The sequence below is a fragment of the Dromaius novaehollandiae genome, unplaced genomic scaffold (assembly GCF_036370855.1).
Source record: "Dromaius novaehollandiae isolate bDroNov1 unplaced genomic scaffold, bDroNov1.hap1 HAP1_SCAFFOLD_110, whole genome shotgun sequence".
Classification (NCBI taxonomy): Eukaryota; Metazoa; Chordata; class Aves; order Casuariiformes; family Dromaiidae; genus Dromaius; species Dromaius novaehollandiae.
In genome coordinates, this window is record NW_026991472.1 from 105592 (window position 1) to 124759 (window position 19168).

Genomic DNA, 19168 nt, shown 5'->3' on the forward strand with positions numbered 1-19168 from the left:
AACGAGGAGCCCGCCGCTCCGCCTCGCCCCGTGAGCCAATGCGGCGTGGTGTCCGATGAGCGGCGGCAGGGAGAGCCAATAGTTTTTCGGAGCGGTGAGAGCCCGGCCGGCGCCTGGGCGGCGGGGCGAGGGGCGGGCGCAGAGCAGTTGCGTCACTGTCTACCGGCCGGAAGCAACGTAAAAAGCGTCCTCAGCGGGCGCGCGCGCCGTGCAGGGAGCGGGAGCTGGCGGCGGGGAGGGGCTGTCGCCGTCGCCGTCGGTCCGGTAGGTGCTCGGGGCCGCCGCCCCGCCCCCGTCGCCCTGCCCTGCCCTGCCCTGCCCTGCCCTCGGCCGGTGCCGCAGCCCCGGTGGGCGGCGAGCCGCGCCCCCGCACGTCGCTTCAGCCGCGGGCCGGGGCCGTGGGGCGCCCCCCCGCCCCCGAGGGCTGACGGCGGCGCGCCCCTTCTCTCGCAGGCCGCCGGCAGCCATGAACCAGTTCAGCTTCGGGTCGGGCGCGGCGGGAGGCGGCTTCACCTTCGGCGTGCCGAAGACGGCCGCCGCCACCACGGCCGCGACGGGCTTCTCCTTCTCCACCTCCGCCGCCTCGGGAGGCTTCAGCTTCGGCACGGCGGCGCAGACGCCCGCCAGCAGCCAGCCGGCCGGGCTCTTCTCCCTCAGCACGCCGGCCAGCACCGCGCAGCCCGCCGGCTTCAGCTTCGGCACGCAGCCCGCCGCCACGGCGGCGCCGGCCGGGGCCGTGTTCTCGCTGGGGTGAGTCCCGCGGCCCAGCGCCCGCCGCCGCGGGGGGGCGGGGGGGGAGGTGGCGGCGCTGCCGAGCGGCCTGCTGCTTTGGAGGCGCCTGGGAAAGTACCTCAGAACAGAGCGAGGCCGCTGCTGTTGCGGGGTGAACCTGTGCTGCAGTGCAGCACATCCGTAGGTGTTTACTGGGGCCTGTTCTTTCTCTCCATTCACTTTTCCACGGGCTATCAAGACCAGTCAATCCTGTGACTTATTCCACTGCTGAAAGTTGTATGTTTATGCTGCTGCTTTGGAGACATGAGTCCATGCTGGTTAAGAAAAAGGAGAATTTGAGCTTTTGCATGGTGCGCCTGTTCTGTTGTGATTAAAACTTGGGGTGCTCAGAATCTGTCCTTTCCCAAGCAGGACTTCAGTCCTTTTAAGACACTGTAAACCCTGGAATGGGAATTGGTAGAATCATTTGTCTTTCCAGATAGTCCCACTTCTGAAGTGGAAAAATGTGATGAAACAGCCCAGGGAAATCCTGCTTGCTCAGCTTTTGCCTGAGCAGTGCTCCTCAGGTCATGTTAGTAAGGTAGAATGAAGGTTACCAAGAACCAGCATCTTATTGATAGCAATGGAAAAGAGGTGTTAGGCAGGTGCGAGCTGTAGTTTTACTTTGTCATCTGCCTTGTGGCTGGGAAAGGGGAGAGACTGGAGCTGGTAAGTAATTGAGGTTATTGGCATTTTTGCTTTTCAGTTTTACTTTACAGAATAGTGCCATTTCTGAGGGTCCCTGGGGCAGTTATACTAGTGGAAAATCATACGAAAGAATGGCTTCACTTTTTCAAAAAATACACTCTTTCCTTCTTAGCTTATGTTCTTTCCTTCTTTCTTCCAAATATGCAGCTGCTGCTCAGGAAGGCCTTTTGTCATCATCGTACTGTTTTTGTTTGTTAAATTTAAAATAACTTTTCCACCCGAGAACGGTGGAAAGGGAGTTGGATGGAGGCTAGCAGTGGGAAGGCAGCTGGAAGAAAGTCTTGTGTTAGTTTGAAGCAGAGGAGGTGACAAGGATGTGTAAGGTCTGAGAGAAGAAACTTATTCTGAAACATTCATGGTGATGTAAATACCTTGGTGGGAGGAGGTAATTAAGGAGGAGTCAGTAAAAGTGGACTTGGTGGAGTCTGTATGACAGGAATTGTAGTGCGATCTGTGTCAAAACTGGGCTGCAGTTAGCTTGAAGTAGGAACCTGAAGTGCACATCTCTGAAATTAAGATGTTCTCTGCTGTCAGTAAATACTTTGTAAGAAAGCTGATTCTTAGTAGTTCACTGGATATATGTCTCAGATTACCTTACTTTTTTTTTTTTTTTTTTTTCCTAGGGGAAAGGCACCCAAATTACACTTGGGAGGCAGTAGCACAACTCAAGCTGCAGGTATCACAGGAGGCTTTGGGTTCGGCGGCTCTGTACAGGCTAGTGCGCCCTCAAGGCAAGCAGCAGCCCCCTCTGGCTTTGTTTTTGGCTCTGCTGGTACCACCGCCACTACCACTCGGTCTGGGACAACTGGAGGGTTTACTTTTTCCAGTGGTAGTGCAACCCAGGCAGCAACACCCAGCTTCAGTATCAGCACCGTAAGCAGTGCGGCCCCGCAAGCAGCGCCCGCGGGGCTGACCTTTGGAGCAGCGCCTGCTGCCGCTGCCACCGCTGCTGCCACCCTAGGAGCAACAAACAACACAGCCAGCAACTGCCTTCAGCCTTGGGGGACAGTGCTCAGGTGAGTGCCTGGGCTGGGAATGTGGGCTGTAATTGGGAAGCCTGCCGACATGGAGGGCACCTGGGGGTGGTGTGTGAAGTTCTGAAGCCTCCTTCAGCTTTTGCTGGTGTGAAGTGAAACTCGTGGTCGTAATACATGCTTTCTTTTTTTCCCTATTTATCCAGGGTCTCTAGTTACAGACGCAAAAGTGCACCCATTAGGGCCCAAGCGGATATGCATGTATCCGTTTGTTTCTTAACATTACAGCAATTGGCGGAACTTGTATGTGTGTCTGAATTAGTGAGTTTGCCACCTGGCTAGGTCAGTCTGAAGCAAAGCATCTGTTTATGTGGGGAAGTTTCTCAGAACAGCATCTCTTGGCTTAGCTGTTTCTTGTGATATTTGAGCTTAATGCTGAGATGAAGTAGCCTGTAGTCTTGCCTCCTTACATTCTGAATGGCCAGTCTTTATTTTGTGACTGTGTATGTGTGAATTTGAAACCGGAGGTGATAAAGGAAGACAAGTACAGTGTAAAATGGCCCAGAAGGCAAGTGACTGCCGAGATAACAGTGGGATGCTCTCGTGTTTGAATGTGCCTTGCAGGATTTTGAATGGCTTTGCTGTCAGTACTTTTTGGGCTGGTGGGGGTGGGGGTCTTCATCATTAGGGATGGGGATTCCTAAGCTGAGTGGTGTTTGAGAAGTATTACTGAAGGGGTTTGGAGGCTGAGGCTGAAATAATTCTGCCACTGAAGAGAAGTGTCAGAGTTGCATTTGAAGTGCTTGGAGAGTGTCTTTGGTGGATTTGGGGTGGGGGTATAGAGGCAGGGATGGGAGTGGTGAGGAAGGGGAGTGCCCTGCCCAGGATGCTGAACTGTTGCTGAACCCAGGCAACAAACCTGTTTCACTTTAACAGTGAAACTTGCGGGCCTGTTTGAGACAAGGACTATATTCCGTAAGCAGGGTGTAGCCTACTCACTGTTTTATCCAAGGTGGTTTTGTTGACTGTGACGCGCCAATAGAGGGGCGTCGGAGATTCTTTCAGATTCGGGTTAGTTGCACTGAACTCAAGAGATCATCATTTGTCAAGTGTAAGAATTTACTAGAGCTAAGCAGTTACACACATACGACGGACACTGGACAACACTGAACAACTTACACCAGACCATCTACAAGTCTAACAAAGCTAAAAAGTAAAGAACTGAAAACAGAATGCACATATCAGAGCTCTGTGGTTAAGCCACAGATGCACGGTACAGTGACCGTTCTCAGCCTTTCCTTGTCCTTATGGACCACCTCTCCAGTACGGTTTTCCCCAGATTGTTCTCAGCGTGCTCAAGCTATGCTGGGATGATTCAGGTTCTCCCTGGCAGTTGCCATCGGGGTGTCCCTGCTGATGGGTGGGTTGCTGGGTGTGCAGGCCAAGTGAGGGTGAGACTGAGTCCGCACAGAGGTATGTGGCTTTCTTCTGTCCTTCAGAGGCTTAGGGTTTTTCATCCAATCAAACAGTGCCAGACCACGGTTACACAACAGAAGCGATGGCCTCAGCCGGTAACAGGATGGATACCAACAGGGTGGTCAACAGACAACCCAGTTCCACGCTACCCAGAGGCTTACAGGGCGAGTCTGCAGTGTCACTTCTCCTTTGCTGACTAGGTTTGCTCAGCACTCAGGGGTCACTGGAGGTCCTCCCCAACGATATGCAAAACTTTAGTGCGGTTGGCTATCTGATATACATCAGTAGTAATCTGATGGAAATGGTTAACATAAAAACAGCAACTGTCATTAGTTAAGGCACACACTGCTCCTTGAGAGGCTAGCAAACAGTCAAGTGTGAAATGATTCTGTACAGTAGTTTGGCCAATATTGTGTATGTCTTCATTTAAAAGCGTTAAGGCATCGATGGGTGTGTTTTCTATCACTTCTGTGGTTACAGATTCACTATTGTTTTTTCCAGGTCAACTGCCCTCGCTGGGTAACTGCTTCCATGGCTTGTATATCAGCATTATGGGGCCACAGCCCACACGCTATTTCCAACTGGAGTGCAAGGATTATACTAAGGTAGCAATACCAGGGAGCACGGCACCCCGAAAATGAATTTTGGAATGTGGCTTTTGCTGCCTTGCTGGGGCAGTGTGTCAGCCCGAGAGCAAGGGGTGGGGGGGGGGGGGGTCACAGCCGCCTTCCTTTCTTCGGGGAAAGGAAAGCCCCTGCCTGTCGTGGGGTCTAAAGCAGACGTACCCATTTAAACACTCCCTTAACGTGCCTAGTGTTTTCCTGTGGCTACTGTTTTACTGTGGGGAAATGCACGGAGCCAGACAGTCTCCCAGCCTGCTCCTGCGCATCCTCCCTAGCTTTCGTCAGGCCCTGCAGAGGCTCGTCTGCACAGCCTGCCCGGCTCCGTGAAAGACCGCCTCCCCGCCAAACGGCGCTCAGGAGAAGCACGGCCTACAACAAACAGCCGGTGGCACTGAGGTCACGCCTGTGCAGGGTGACTGGGAAGGAGCTGGCAGGCCGCGCGCACGCTCAGCGGCCCATTGTGAGGAGCTCCTGACACCTTCACAAGGTCTGCACGCCCGCCGGCGATGTCACAGCACCGCCAGGGCAACCCAGGGCCCCGTTGCCGGGCAGGCCTCATTTGCGCACACAGCTTTGGGAGTACCAGCAGACATGGCTGGCTGCTCTGCCTTGGTGTGCCTTCTCCTGTGTACTCTTCTTGTACACGGGGTCCCCATACCTGGGGAAAGAGAGGCTTCGGTGCTGTCTGAAGGTACGTACTCCGACGCAAGACCTCCTCTCCCCCACTAACATTGTCTAAGGGTGAATCTCCAGGGGCAAGGCAGCGCTCCCACGGGCCCCTACCAGCACCTGGGGGCACAGGCAGAATAGGGGGCTCCCTTCCAAAGCTGAGAACACTTGAGGAGGAGCTCTTCTGCAGAGACGCGGCTTTCCACAGCCTTCTGCGCCGCCCTCCTGCGCTGCCCGCCCTGGGCACACACAAGCATCTGCCGAGCCTCGGCCCAGCACAAGAGTGGGTCTCGCTCGTGACAGCAGGCTCCTGCTTCCCTTTCTCCCAGCGCAGGAAGGAGGGAGAGAGGAGGAGCAAAACGCACCAAAAGGAGCAGGGGGGAGAAGAGAAGAATGGGGCGTTTTCTCAATGCACGGCACCAAACTAGGATACCACATGGCATCCCGCACGTGCTGGGATGCCACGTCCCCACGGCTGTGATGCGTGTGCCGCTGCGCTTGGGCTCTTCACGCTTCAGCCCTCCCCTTCCTACCTTTCACCTACCACAGCATGCACGTTTATATTAAACGCTGATCTCTGGCCACTGTTTTGCAGTACTCTCCCCCAAGGGTTCTGCAGAGGCTGACCCCAGCCCTCCAAAACGCAGAACTGTTGTCGTCATCGTCGCCAACACTTTGACGCTCGTCATCTTGACGTTGTTCTTTGCGTTCTGCGTTTGGCTCTACTACCGACTCAAGACCAGGAAAGAAAGGTAATGTTTGAAATTCACACCCCTTGCAAAGTGATACACCTTGCACAGCAGCTCCCAATGTGGGCATGGCAACAAGAACAGCACACCTGCAAGGCAGCCATTACACAGCTGCACAAAGTGCTTACCTGAAGCCCACAGGTACTCTCAAGGCTTCCCAGAAAGCTCCCAGGCCGGCATTTTAACCCTTTCCCTGGCAAATGGAACAGAGCACAAGTTCCCTCCTAGGGAGCGCGCTTCCTTTCAAAAGGACAACTAAAAATCCTTTACCATACCTCTCGGTACGATTCCTAGGTCTCCAGAGGACGATGCCGAGGCATCCGCTTGCCACTACCGCTGCCACTGCGGAGAGGTGAGTTCTGTCCTGCCTCCAGGACAAAAAGCTCCATCCGAGCAAGTCCCTTCAAACCTTCCCCTCTTCAAACTCGCACCAACGCAAAGCTCATCTGCTAATGTGTTATTTCCAGCTTCACAGCAGCCTGCAGTGTACCTGCTCCAGGTGTGCTTCTCCGAGCGCAGCAAGCCTAGAGCTCTGCAACATCTGGGGCAATGAAGACGACAATCCGTATGGCGGCCTTCTCCCATCCCTGCCTCCTACACCGGGCATGGGAGAGTTCAGCAGAAGCTCTTCCAGTGACAGGTAATCGCCACCACAAAAGCAGAAGACACCTTGCTCAGGCTATGCTGCGCCCCTTTCAAGGGCGGGCTTGCTTTGGGGCCTCTGGGGGCAGCTTAAGGGCGTATTCTCCTGCTCCCTTTCCCTTGGGGCTGGCCAGTGTGCCCTTCAGAGAGCTACTGCACACAACCCCGGCTTCCATTTCAGTGCCACCACGCAGGAGGAGAACACCGCAGACGCAGGCGCGCCTGGCACGGGCAGGCTCGAAGCACCAACCGGCGACAAGGCCTGAACGGGTGGCATCTCGGGCTGGGCACCGACACCAGGCCACGGCACCGTCCCTCCGCCCAGCCTGCCCGCACCGTGCTCCTCCGTCTCGGGCCGGTGCCATCATCGCGCCCGGCCACCTGCACGAGGAGGCCCCTGGGCAATAAAGACGGAGAGGAGGCAGAGCTCACGCAGCGCCAGAGTGGTGTTTCCTTAGAGCAGCTCGCGGGGGCCGGGGGTGGGGGGGATCTCTCCCACCCACAGGCCTTGGGGCACAGAGCTCCTCCACTCGCACGCGCTCCAGTGCCAACATGGCCGGGCCCGAGGGCTTTGGCCAGGAGCGCTCCTGGGCGAGCAGCAGCGCGGGGGACGCCGGCTACGAGAGCCCCTCACAGCCCCGCAGGCCGGCAGCCCCGCGCTCGCTCCCCGCGCTTTCACGCTGGCTCCCGGGCACGCCGCACTCGTGCCCACCCACCAGGGCCGGGAAGCGCTGCCACCCTGCCGGCGGCTCGCGGCCTGTCTGCGCTCCGCGGCTGTGCCGGTGGCACTCTTGAATGGGTTAAATCCCACTAGGATTTCTAAATCCAAGTAATGGGGCTTTCCAATGCGGGGCTGCAGAGTGTCCCGGTGGCCAGGCCTCGGGGCCTCGGCAGCAGCCGTGCGGGCACAGCCGGAGCCCGGCTGCGGCGCCGGGGCTGGAGGCGGCGGGCGCTCTGTCCCGCTGCCCCGTGCAGCAAAGCCCCCTCCCCGCCACAGCCACTGCCTGCGCCCCAGCGGTGCTCGGGCAGCCTGCTGCCCTCCTCTGCTGCTCCGCGCGCCCTGACAGGCGCAAGTGGTGGCAACTGCTGCAAAGCCCCTTTCCCGCACAGCTGTGACCTGATTCAGCTCCCAGCAAATCCAGACTCGAAGCCTACCAGCTCCTGCACAACTGTGATGCGCCAACAGGGGAGCAGCTGAGATTCTGTCAGATTCCTGGGTTAGCGCGCTGAACTTCAGAGATCATCATTTGGCAGGTATAAGAAGTTACATATGACAACACTAAACAATTAACACCAAACCATCTACAAGTATAACAAAGCTGAAAAGTATAGTAAAGCTAGAAATACAATAGAACTGAAAATAGAATACACATATTAGAGCTCCCTGGTTAAGCCACGGATGCTCAGTACAGTGACTTTTCTCGGATGCGCGGTACAGTGACCATTCTCACCCTTTCCTTGTACTTACGGGCCACCCCTCCGGTACAGTTTTCCCCAGACTCTTCTCACCACGCTCAGGCTGTGCCGGGATGATTCAGGTTCTCCCTGGCGGTCGCCATCAGTGGCATCCCCGCTGATCAGTGGGTTGTCTGGTCTGCAGGCCAACTGAGGGCGAGTCTGAGTCCACACAGAGGTAGGTAGCTTACTCTCTTTTATCCTTCCCGGGCTTAGTTCCTTGCCCATTCGAACAGTGCCAGACCACAGTCACACAGCAGAACCGACAGCCTCAGCCAATAACAGTGTGGTCAAGAGGCTGGGCAACAGATAACAGTACGCATGTTCAACACCCAACAGTATGCGTACTCAACAGATAACCCAGTTCCACGCTACCCAGAGGCTTACAGGGCGAGTCCGCAGTGTCACTTCTCCTTTGCTGACTAGGTTTGCTCAGCACTCAGGGGTCGCTGGAGGGCTACAGCAACCCCACAGTGTGGTGACTCCGGCCGTGGTGCACCGGGGTTCCTTAACTCTTGGGGAGCACCCCAGCGCAAACCCCTCTTCCATGGGCCGCGCCATCCTGAGTCCCACAGTTGCCTGTGTGTCATCATTCCCAAATACTGCCAGATGGCAGTATAGCTGCATACATACATACGTACTTTTTCATCTAGACGCGCACAGACCCACCTGATTCTTCTCTCTTAAACTACGACTATGTACACACCTTATTACTAAGAAAGCCGATGAGGCTGGAAGCCAACACTGGAAATGGTGAATTACGACAAGAGATTTTGGCATCATCGGATAGGCATATGGCAGCAATCATTTCCTTGCACAGAGGAAATCTTCATAGAAAGCCATAGTAGTAGAGTCTTACATACTCAAGTATCAGTCTCTAGATGCACTTGCATGGTTAGATGGATAGGATTTAGAAGGCAAGGTTGCGAAACCTGAACTGAGACAAACTGAAAAGTGGACAAATAAAGAAATACACCTGACACTAAATATTTAGTAACAGTTTTGAAGGTGCTCTGAAACTGGATGTCTTGGGGAAAGAAAAATCCGACCTGTGATGAGCTGTGTTGCTGCACTTCCGCCTGGTGGCAAAGAATTCACAATACAGAATTGAAAAAAACATTGCCTTAAAAATGTCCTCACACTCTTGGTATGTTAGAATGAGCAACTATTTTCAATTAAATGAAATATTTAATATTTAAACTCAGGAATGAGATGTTTGGAAATCAGGACATTGAGATTAGACTGAACAGTTCTCTTACAGCAAGAGGATGTTTTCCTGAAACTCGCATGGGAGTTTCTGTCATTTGAATGACCCTTTGGACAGATGTTTAGCTGTCAAGGTGATGTCGTGAAACAATTTGCAGACTGGGTTTTGATTATTGTTTGTCGGCGTCGAATCTGAAAGAGCCTGCCTATCGTTCAAAGCTCCGTTTTATTCAACTTTTGGCCTTTCTTCTGAGGGCTTTTTCTGGGCTAGTGACATTGGACGTTGCAGTCTTCCTGCCTTGATTAATTCAGCCCTGCTGGCCACGTCTATTGGGGAGACCTGTGTGCAAACGTTTTTTTTTTTTTTTTTTTTAGTTAGGTGTTGTATAGAAGTAATAACTGAATAGAATTTTTGGAACAATATCTGAAGAGTTTCAATACTTAGTTTTTTGCTAAGCCGCTGGAGAACAAGCATGTGTATGTGTTAGGTAAACAAAACTTTCTGGATCTACTCAAACCTGAAGGAAACCATTGCCAGAAATTAAAATGAGGTATCCAGGGACTTGCAATGTGATACCGAGCCTTTCAGCTCTTCTATTCTTTCCTGTCTGACAACTGTTTCTACAGTAAGCGTCTGTAAAAGAAATGACATAAAGAAGAAGGGATAAGGGATAATATTGTACTTCAGTGATCAATTATCTCTACAGTTCTTCAGTGTCTGACATGCAGAATTAGCACACTCAGTTGCCTCTGGATATTTTAGTCTCTACTCAGAAGTTAAGCAGCAACTTTTTCCTTCATATGAAGTCCTTTGTATCTAGTTGTAATTGCCTTCATCTCTGGCAGACTTCAGGGAAAAGTAGGGGGAAGTCTGAAGTATCTAACACTCTTTCAACTGCATGTTCTCATTTCCTTTAGGCTGAGAAAATAAATCTTCCTCCCATTCCATGCTCACAATCTCGCCTCCTATTCCTGGGGCATCTTCCTTACTTTCTCCCTCAGGAGCTTCTTACCCTACAAATACCTTCTAGCTGTTTCAGTCAGTCCAAAGCTGCATAAGGCTTTCTTTACTCACCCTGGGAAAAGCCAAATTTGCTTCTTAGTTAACAAGGTGAGACTGTGGTACAACATGTAGAAGCAGCAGCATTTCTTGTGGAAGACTCACCCCGTCGTCGTCGTCGTCGTTGTCATCTTCTTCTTGAGCATCACTGAGTAGCTTGGCAAGGGACTGCAGAGAAGAGACTGAGGAAATACTATCTATATCCATATCCATAGCTTACCTGCGCAGAAAAAACAAGTGACAGATGAAGAAAGAACACCACCTTTTCTATACTGTCCTTCCTCAAATGCAAACAATTTTCCTGCTGTGCTCTAGAAGGATAAACTTTGCCCAAAAACTTACATGAGATGCCAACGTGTACAGTGGAATATAATCAATGTTCCCCTGTCCGTAACCAAGTTATTGACTCTTTTGCTCCACAAGCACTTGTTGTGGAGCCTGCTCAAGTCTAACAGTGCTTATTAGCTCTGGCACAGCTCCATCCAAACATGGATTTTCTGCTCCTGTGGCCAGGTTGAGGGCAGCAGAATTTCTTGTTGCAGGTTTCGATTTGGCATTCTGGACTATATTTGTCTCCCTGAGGAGCCAGGCAGGGGTCTCCACGCCAGGTTCTCTGGCCTCCTTGTTCCAGGGAGGCTTAGGAGAGGCCCAGCTCTAGGTCCAAGCTGTCTTGGGCCTTTGCACAGTGCCCCAGGCAAGTCGGTACGCCCTCCAACAACCTAAAGCACAGGGAAGTGAGGTGCAGAGAGATCTAAGCTGCCCCCATGGAAAACAGCTTTGCTTTGTAACCAGTAGTACTGTATTATCTAGCATTGTCTTCCTCCTTTAGCCCAGGTTCTCGCTATCCAGGAACGGAGATTGGACTTAGCAATTAACTCAGTGAATTTACATATAACCATATAGTCCCATTCATGTAGCATCTTAACGTCTTTAAAGCACAGCTTCACTCATCCCGACCAGACAACTCTGAGAGTGGGCAATTTAACCATCCCCGTCATACAGAGCGCTGAAACCACCAAATAACCTGCTGCAAAACACAAAACCCAACGACGGGCCTAGAGGGGGAAGCCGGGGGCGGGAGAGAAAGGGAGGAGGGGCGAGGGAAGGACAGCTCTCCCCGGCCACCGCAGGGAGCTGCCAGCAGCTCCGGGTCGAACACCTCCCCTGCAGCAGCGGTCCCGCAGCAGCATGTGCCCGGTGCAGCCTCCCGCCTCCACGGAACGTTCTGGAAGCGCCACGGCCTGCACCGCTCTGCGTCTTCAGAAGCCCGCGGTGCCCCGGCCGCTTCCAGCCGCACACCGCCCCGGAGACCCCGCCCCAGGCCCCGGCCTCCCGCGGCCGCCCGGCCCACGCCACGCCACGCCACGCCACGCCACGCCACGCCACGCAGCGAGCAGCCGCCTCAGCGGGCGCCAGGGCGCCCCGGCCCCGGCCCCGGCCCCGGCCCCGGCCGTACCGCCGCCTGCAACCGCCGCCTGCAACCGTCACCCGGCACCGGCCGCGTCCTCCGTTGCCACAGTAACGAGGAGCCCGCCGCTCCGCCTCGCCCCGTGAGCCAATGCGGCGTGGTGTCCGATGAGCGGCGGCAGGGAGAGCCAATAGTTTTTCGGAGCGGTGAGAGCCCGGCCGGCGCCTGGGCGGCGGGGCGAGGGGCGGGCGCAGAGCAGTTGCGTCACTGTCTACCGGCCGGAAGCAACGTAAAAAGCGTCCTCAGCGGGCGCGCGCGCCGTGCAGGGAGCGGGAGCTGGCGGCGGGGAGGGGCTGTCGCCGTCGCCGTCGGTCCGGTAGGTGCTCGGGGCCGCCGCCCCGCCCCCGTCGCCCTGCCCTGCCCTGCCCTGCCCTCGGCCGGTGCCGCAGCCCCGGTGGGCGGCGAGCCGCGCCCCCGCACGTCGCTTCAGCCGCGGGCCGGGGCCGTGGGGCGCCCCCCCGCCCCCGAGGGCTGACGGCGGCGCGCCCCTTCTCTCGCAGGCCGCCGGCAGCCATGAACCAGTTCAGCTTCGGGTCGGGCGCGGCGGGAGGCGGCTTCACCTTCGGCGTGCCGAAGACGGCCGCCGCCACCACGGCCGCGACGGGCTTCTCCTTCTCCACCTCCGCCGCCTCGGGAGGCTTCAGCTTCGGCACGGCGGCGCAGACGCCCGCCAGCAGCCAGCCGGCCGGGCTCTTCTCCCTCAGCACGCCGGCCAGCACCGCGCAGCCCGCCGGCTTCAGCTTCGGCACGCAGCCCGCCGCCACGGCGGCGCCGGCCGGGGCCGTGTTCTCGCTGGGGTGAGTCCCGCGGCCCAGCGCCCGCCGCCGCGGGGGGGCGGGGGGGGAGGTGGCGGCGCTGCCGAGCGGCCTGCTGCTTTGGAGGCGCCTGGGAAAGTACCTCAGAACAGAGCGAGGCCGCTGCTGTTGCGGGGTGAACCTGTGCTGCAGTGCAGCACATCCGTAGGTGTTTACTGGGGCCTGTTCTTTCTCTCCATTCACTTTTCCACGGGCTATCAAGACCAGTCAATCCTGTGACTTATTCCACTGCTGAAAGTTGTATGTTTATGCTGCTGCTTTGGAGACATGAGTCCATGCTGGTTAAGAAAAAGGAGAATTTGAGCTTTTGCATGGTGCGCCTGTTCTGTTGTGATTAAAACTTGGGGTGCTCAGAATCTGTCCTTTCCCAAGCAGGACTTCAGTCCTTTTAAGACACTGTAAACCCTGGAATGGGAATTGGTAGAATCATTTGTCTTTCCAGATAGTCCCACTTCTGAAGTGGAAAAATGTGATGAAACAGCCCAGGGAAATCCTGCTTGCTCAGCTTTTGCCCGAGCAGTGCTCCTCAGGTCATGTTAGTAAGGTAGAATGAAGGTTACCAAGAACCAGCATCTTATTGATAGCAATGGAAAAGAGGTGTTAGGCAGGTGCGAGCTGTAGTTTTACTTTGTCATCTGCCTTGTGGCTGGGAAAGGGGAGAGACTGGAGCTGGTAAGTAATTGAGGTTATTGGCATTTTTGCTTTTCAGTTTTACTTTACAGAATAGTGCCATTTCTGAGGGTCCCTGGGGCAGTTATACTAGTGGAAAATCATACGAAAGAATGGCTTCACTTTTTCAAAAAATACACTCTTTCCTTCTTAGCTTATGTTCTTTCCTTCTTTCTTCCAAATATGCAGCTGCTGCTCAGGAAGGCCTTTTGTCATCATCGTACTGTTTTTGTTTGTTAAATTTAAAATAACTTTTCCACCCGAGAACGGTGGAAAGGGAGTTGGATGGAGGCTAGCAGTGGGAAGGTAGCTGGAAGAAAGTCTTGTGTTAGTTTGAAGCAGAGGAGGTGACAAGGATGTGTAAGGTCTGAGAGAAGAAACTTATTCTGAAACATTCATGGTGATGTAAATACCTTGGTGGGAGGAGGTAATTAAGGAGGAGTCAGTAAAAGTGGACTTGGTGGAGTCTGTATGACAGGAATTGTAGTGCGATCTGTGTCAAAACTGGGCTGCAGTTAGCTTGAAGTAGGAACCTGAAGTGCACATCTCTGAAATTAAGATGTTCTCTGCTGTCAGTAAATACTTTGTAAGAAAGCTGATTCTTAGTAGTTCACTGGATATATGTCTCAGATTACCTTACTTTTTTTTTTTTTTTTTTTTCCTAGGGGAAAGGCACCCAAATTACACTTGGGAGGCAGTAGCACAACTCAAGCTGCAGGTATCACAGGAGGCTTTGGGTTTGGCGGCTCTGTACCGGCTAGTGCGCCCTCAAGGCAAGCAGCAGCCCCCTCTGGCTTTGTTTTTGGCTCTGCTGGTACCACCGCCACTACCACTGAGTCTGGGACAACTGGAGGGTTTACTTTTTCCAGTGGTAGTGCAACCCAGGCAGCAACACCCAGCTTCAGTATCAGCACCGTAAGCAGTGCGGCCCCGCAAGCAGCGCCCGCGGGGTTGACCTTTGGAGCAGCGCCTGCTGCCGCTGCCACCGCTGCTGCCACCCTAGGAGCAACAAACAACACAGCCAGCAACTGCCTTCAGCCTTGGGGGACAGTGCTCAGGTGAGTGCCTGGGCTGGGAATGTGGGCTGTAATTGGGAAGCCTGCCGACATGGAGGGCACCTGGGGGTGGTGTGTGAAGTTCTGAAGCCTCCTTCAGCTTTTGCTGGTGTGAAGTGAAACTCGTGGTCGTAATACATGCTTTCTTTTTTTCCCTATTTATCCAGGGTCTCTAGTTACAGACACAAAAGTGCACCCATTAGGGCCCAAGCAGATATGCATGTATCCGTTTGTTTCTTAACATTACAGCAATTGGCAGAACTTGTATGTGTGTCTGAATTAGTGAGTTTGCCACCTGGCTAGGTCAGTCTGAAGCAAAGCATCTGTTTATGTGGGGAAGTTTCTCAGAACAGCATCTCTTGGCTTAGCTGTTTCTTGTGATATTTGAGCTTAATGCTGAGATGAAGTAGCCTGTAGTCTTGCCTCCTTACATTCTGAATGGCCAGTCTTTATTTTGTGACTGTGTATGTGTGAATTTGAAACCGGAGGTGATAAAGGAAGACAAGTACAGTGTAAAATGGCCCAGAAGGCAAGTGACTGCCGAGATAACAGTGGGATGCTCTCGTGTTTGAATGTGCCTTGCAGGATTTTGAATGGCTTTGCTGTCAGTACTTTTTGGGCTGGTGGGGGTGGGGGTCTTCATCATTAGGGATGGGGATTCCTAAGCTGAGTGGTGTTTGAGAAGTATTACTGAAGGGGTTTGGAGGCTGAGGCTGAAATAATTCTGCCACTGAAGAGAAGTGTCAGAGTTGCATTTGAAGTGCTTGGAGAGTGTCTTTGGTGGATTTGGGGTGGGGGTATAGAGGCAGGGATGGGAGTGGTGAGGAAGGGGAGTGCCCTGCCCAGGATGCTGAACTGTTGCTGAACCCAGGCAACAAACCTGTTTCACTTTAACAGTGAAACTTGCGGGCCTGTTTGAGACAAGGACTATATTCCGTAAGCAGGGTGTAGCCTACTCACTGTTTTATCCAAGGTGGTTTTGTTGACTGTGACGCGCCAATAGAGGGGCGTCGGAGATTCTTTCAGATTCGGGTTAGTTGCACTGAACTCAAGAGATCATCATTTGTCAAGTGTAAGAATTTACTAGAGCTAAGCAGTTACACACATACGACGGACACTGGACAACACTGAACAACTTACACCAGACCATCTACAAGTCTAACAAAGCTAAAAAGTAAAGAACTGAAAACAGAATGCACATATCAGAGCTCTGTGGTTAAGCCACAGATGCACGGTACAGTGACCGTTCTCAGCCTTTCCTTGTCCTTATGGACCACCTCTCCAGTACGGTTTTCCCCAGATTGTTCTCAGCGTGCTCAAGCTATGCTGGGATGATTCAGGTTCTCCCTGGCAGTTGCCATCGGGGTGTCCCTGCTGATGGGTGGGTTGCTGGGTGTGCAGGCCAAGTGAGGGTGAGACTGAGTCCACACAGAGGTATGTGGCTTTCTTCTGTCCTTCAGAGGCTTAGGGTTTTTCATCCAATCAAACAGTGCCAGACCACGGTTACACAACAGAAGCGATGGCCTCAGCCGGTAACAGGATGGATACCAACAGGGTGGTCAACAGACAACCCAGTTCCACGCTACCCAGAGGCTTACAGGGCGAGTCTGCAGTGTCACTTCTCCTTTGCTGACTAGGTTTGCTCAGCACTCAGGGGTCACTGGAGGTCCTCCCCAACGATATGCAAAACTTTAGTGCGGTTGGCTATCTGATATACATCAGTAGTAATCTGATGGAAATGGTTAACATAAAAACAGCAACTGTCATTAGTTAAGGCACACACTGCTCCTTGAGAGGCTAGCAAACAGTCAAGTGTGAAATGATTCTGTACAGTAGTTTGGCCAATATTGTGTATGTCTTCATTTAAAAGCGTTAAGGCATCGATGGGTGTGTTTTCTATCACTTCTGTGGTTACAGATTCACTATTGTTTTTTCCAGGTCAACTGCCCTCGCTGGGTAACTGCTTCCATGGCTTGTATATCAGCATTATGGGGCCACAGCCCACACGCTATTTCCAACTGGAGTGCAAGGATTATACTAAGGTAGCAATACCAGGGAGCACGGCACCCCGAAAATGAATTTTGGAATGTGGCTTTTGCTGCCTTGCCGGGGCAGTGTGTCAGCCCGAGAGCAAGGGGTGGGGGGGGGTGGGGGGTCACAGCCGCCTTCCTTTCTTCGGGGAAAGGAAAGCCCCTGCCTGTCGTGGGGTCTAAAGCAGACGTACCCATTTAAACACTCCCTTAACGTGCCTAGTGTTTTCCTGTGGCTACTGTTTTACTGTGGGGAAATGCACGGAGCCAGACAGTCTCCCAGCCTGCTCCTGCGCATCCTCCCTAGCTTTCGTCAGGCCCTGCAGAGGCTCGTCTGCACAGCCTGCCCGGCTCCGTGAAAGACCGCCTCCCCGCCAAACGGCGCTCAGGAGAAGCACGGCCTACAACAAACAGCCGGTGGCACTGAGGTCACGCCTGTGCAGGGTGACTGGGAAGGAGCTGGCAGGCCGCGCGCACGCTCAGCGGCCCATTGTGAGGAGCTCCTGACACCTTCACAAGGTCTGCACGCCCGCCGGCGATGTCACAGCACCGCCAGGGCAACCCAGGGCCCCGTTGCCGGGCAGGCCTCATTTGCGCACACAGCTTTGGGAGTACCAGCAGACATGGCTGGCTGCTCTGCCTTGGTGTGCCTTCTCCTGTGTACTCTCCTTGTACACGGGGTCCCCATACCTGGGGAAAGAGAGGCTTCGGTGCTGTCTGAAGGTACGTACTCCAACGCAAGACCTCCTCTCCCCCACTAACATTGTCTAAGGGTGAATCTCCAGGGGCAAGGCAGCGCTCCCACGGGCCCCTACCAGCACCTGGGGGCACAGGCAGAATAGGGGGCTCCCTTCCAAAGCTGAGAACACTTGAGGAGGAGCTCTTCTGCAGAGACGCGGCTTTCCACAGCCTTCTGCGCCGCCCTCCTGCGCTGCCCACCCTGGGCACACACAAGCATCTGCCGAGCCTCGGCCCAGCACAGAAGTGGGTCTCGCTCGTGACAGCAGGCTCCTGCTTCCCTTTCTCCCAGCGCAGGAAGGAGGGAGAGAGGAGGAGCAAAACGCACCAAAAGGAGCAGGGGGGAGAAGAGAAGAATGGGGCGTTTTCTCAATGCACGGCACCAAACTAGGATACCACATGGCATCCCGCACGTGCTGGGATGCCACGTCCCCACGGCTGTGATGCGTGTGCCGCTGCGCTTGGGCTCTTCACGCTTCAGCCCTCCCCTTCCTACCTTTCACCTACCACAGCATGCACGTTTATATTAAACGCTGATCTCTGGCCACTGTTTTGCAGTACTCTCCCCCAAGGGTTCTGCAGAGGCTGACCCCAGCCCTCCAAAACGCAGAACTGTTGTCGTCATCGTCGCCAACACTTTGACGCTCGTCATCTTGACGTTGTTTGCGTTCTGCGTTTGGCTCTACTACCGACTCAAGACCAGGAAAGAAAGGTAATGTTTGAAATTCACACCCCTTGCAAAGTGATACACCTTGCACAGCAGCTCCCAATGTGGGCATGGCAACAAGAACAGCACACCTGCAAGGCAGCCATTACACAGCTGCACAAAGTGCTTACCTGAAGCCCACAGGTACTCTCAAGGCTTCCCAGAAAGCTCCCAGGCCGGCATTTTAACCCTTTCCCTGGCAAATGGAACAGAGCACAAGTTCCCTCCTAGGGAGCGCGCTTCCTTTCAAAAGGACAACTAAAAATCCTTTACCATACCTCTCGGTACGATTCCTAGGTCTCCAGAGGACGATGCCGAGGCATCCGCTTGCCACTACCGCTGCCACTGCGGAGAGGTGAGTTCTGTCCTGCCTCCAGGACAAAAAGCTCCATCCGAGCAAGTCCCTTCAAACCTTCCCCTCTTCAAACTCGCACCAACACAAAGCTCATCTGCTAATGTGTTATTTCCAGCTTCACAGCAGCCTGCAGTGTACCTGCTCCAGGTGTGCTTCTCCGAGCGCAGCAAGCCTAGAGCTCTGCAACATCTGGGGCAATGAAGACGACAATCCGTATGGCGGCCTTCTCCCATCCCTGCCTCCTACACCGGGCATGGGAGAGTTCAGCAGAAGCTCTTCCAGTGACAGGTAATCGCCACCACAAAAGCAGAAGACACCTTGCTCAGGCTACGCTGCGCCCCTTTCAAGGGCGGGCTTGCTTTGGGGCCTCTGGGGGCAGCTTAAGGGCGTATTCTCCTGCTCCCTTTCCCTTGGGGCTGGCCAGTGTGCCCTTCAGAGAGCTACTGCACACAACCCCGGCTTCCATTTCAGTGCCACCACGCAGGAGGAGAACACCGCAGATGCAGGCGTGCCTGGCACAGGCAGGCTCGAAGCACCAGCCGGCGACAAGGCCTGAACGGGTGGCATCTCGGGCTGGGCACCGACACCAGGCCACGGCACCGTCCCTCCGCCCAGCCTGCCCGCACCGTGCTCCTCCGTCTCGGGCCGGTGCCATCATCGCGCCCGGCCACCTGCACGAGGAGGCCCCTGGGCAATAAAGACGGAGAGGAGGCAGAGCTCACGCAGCGCCAGAGTGGTGTTTCCTTAGAGCAGCTCGCGGGGGCCGGGGGTGGGGGGGATCTCTCCCACCCACAGGCCTTGGGGCACAGAGCTCCTCCACTCGCACGCGCTCCAGTGCCAACATGGCCGGGCCCGAGGGCTTTGGCCAGGAGCGCTCCTGGGCGAGCGGCAGCGCGGGGGACGCCGGCTACGAGAGCCCCTCACAGCCCCGCAGGCCGGCAGCCCCGTGCTCGCTCCCCGCGCTTTCACGCTGGCTCCCGGGCACGCCGCACTCGTGCC

General features: G+C 54.6%; 1 protein-coding gene and 1 long non-coding RNA gene across 6 annotated transcripts; one reads left to right on the forward strand and one right to left on the reverse strand.

Moving 5' to 3' along the window:
- Window positions 1-9938: 9938 nt before the first annotated feature.
- LOC135326753 (uncharacterized) lies at window positions 9939-11853 on the reverse strand. The gene is made up of 2 exons (XR_010387021.1): window positions 11790-11853; window positions 9939-10553 (listed from the first exon to the last, which is right to left on the reverse strand). It is a non-coding gene; the product is annotated as an uncharacterized LOC135326753 (long non-coding RNA).
- A 199-nt stretch (window positions 11854-12052) lies between these two features.
- LOC135326749 (uncharacterized) lies at window positions 12053-18885 on the forward strand. Of its 5 annotated transcripts, none has more exons than XR_010387012.1 (8): window positions 12059-12117; window positions 12302-12598; window positions 13951-14343; window positions 16279-17093; window positions 17667-17820; window positions 18112-18169; window positions 18285-18457; window positions 18641-18885. XR_010387012.1 is itself a non-coding variant. In XM_064504519.1 (7 exons), exons 3-7 carry the CDS (start codon window positions 16994-16996, stop codon window positions 18723-18725), a joined length of 570 nt encoding a protein of 189 aa, XP_064360589.1. In that variant the 5' UTR covers window positions 12053-12117; window positions 12302-12598; window positions 13951-16993; the 3' UTR covers window positions 18726-18885. The 5 variants fall into 5 exon arrangements, 1 of the variants encoding a protein (XP_064360589.1); XR_010387011.1 differs by having other exon boundaries at window positions 16279-16382; window positions 16678-17820; XR_010387013.1 differs by having other exon boundaries at window positions 16279-16382.
- Window positions 18886-19168: the final 283 nt, after the last annotated feature.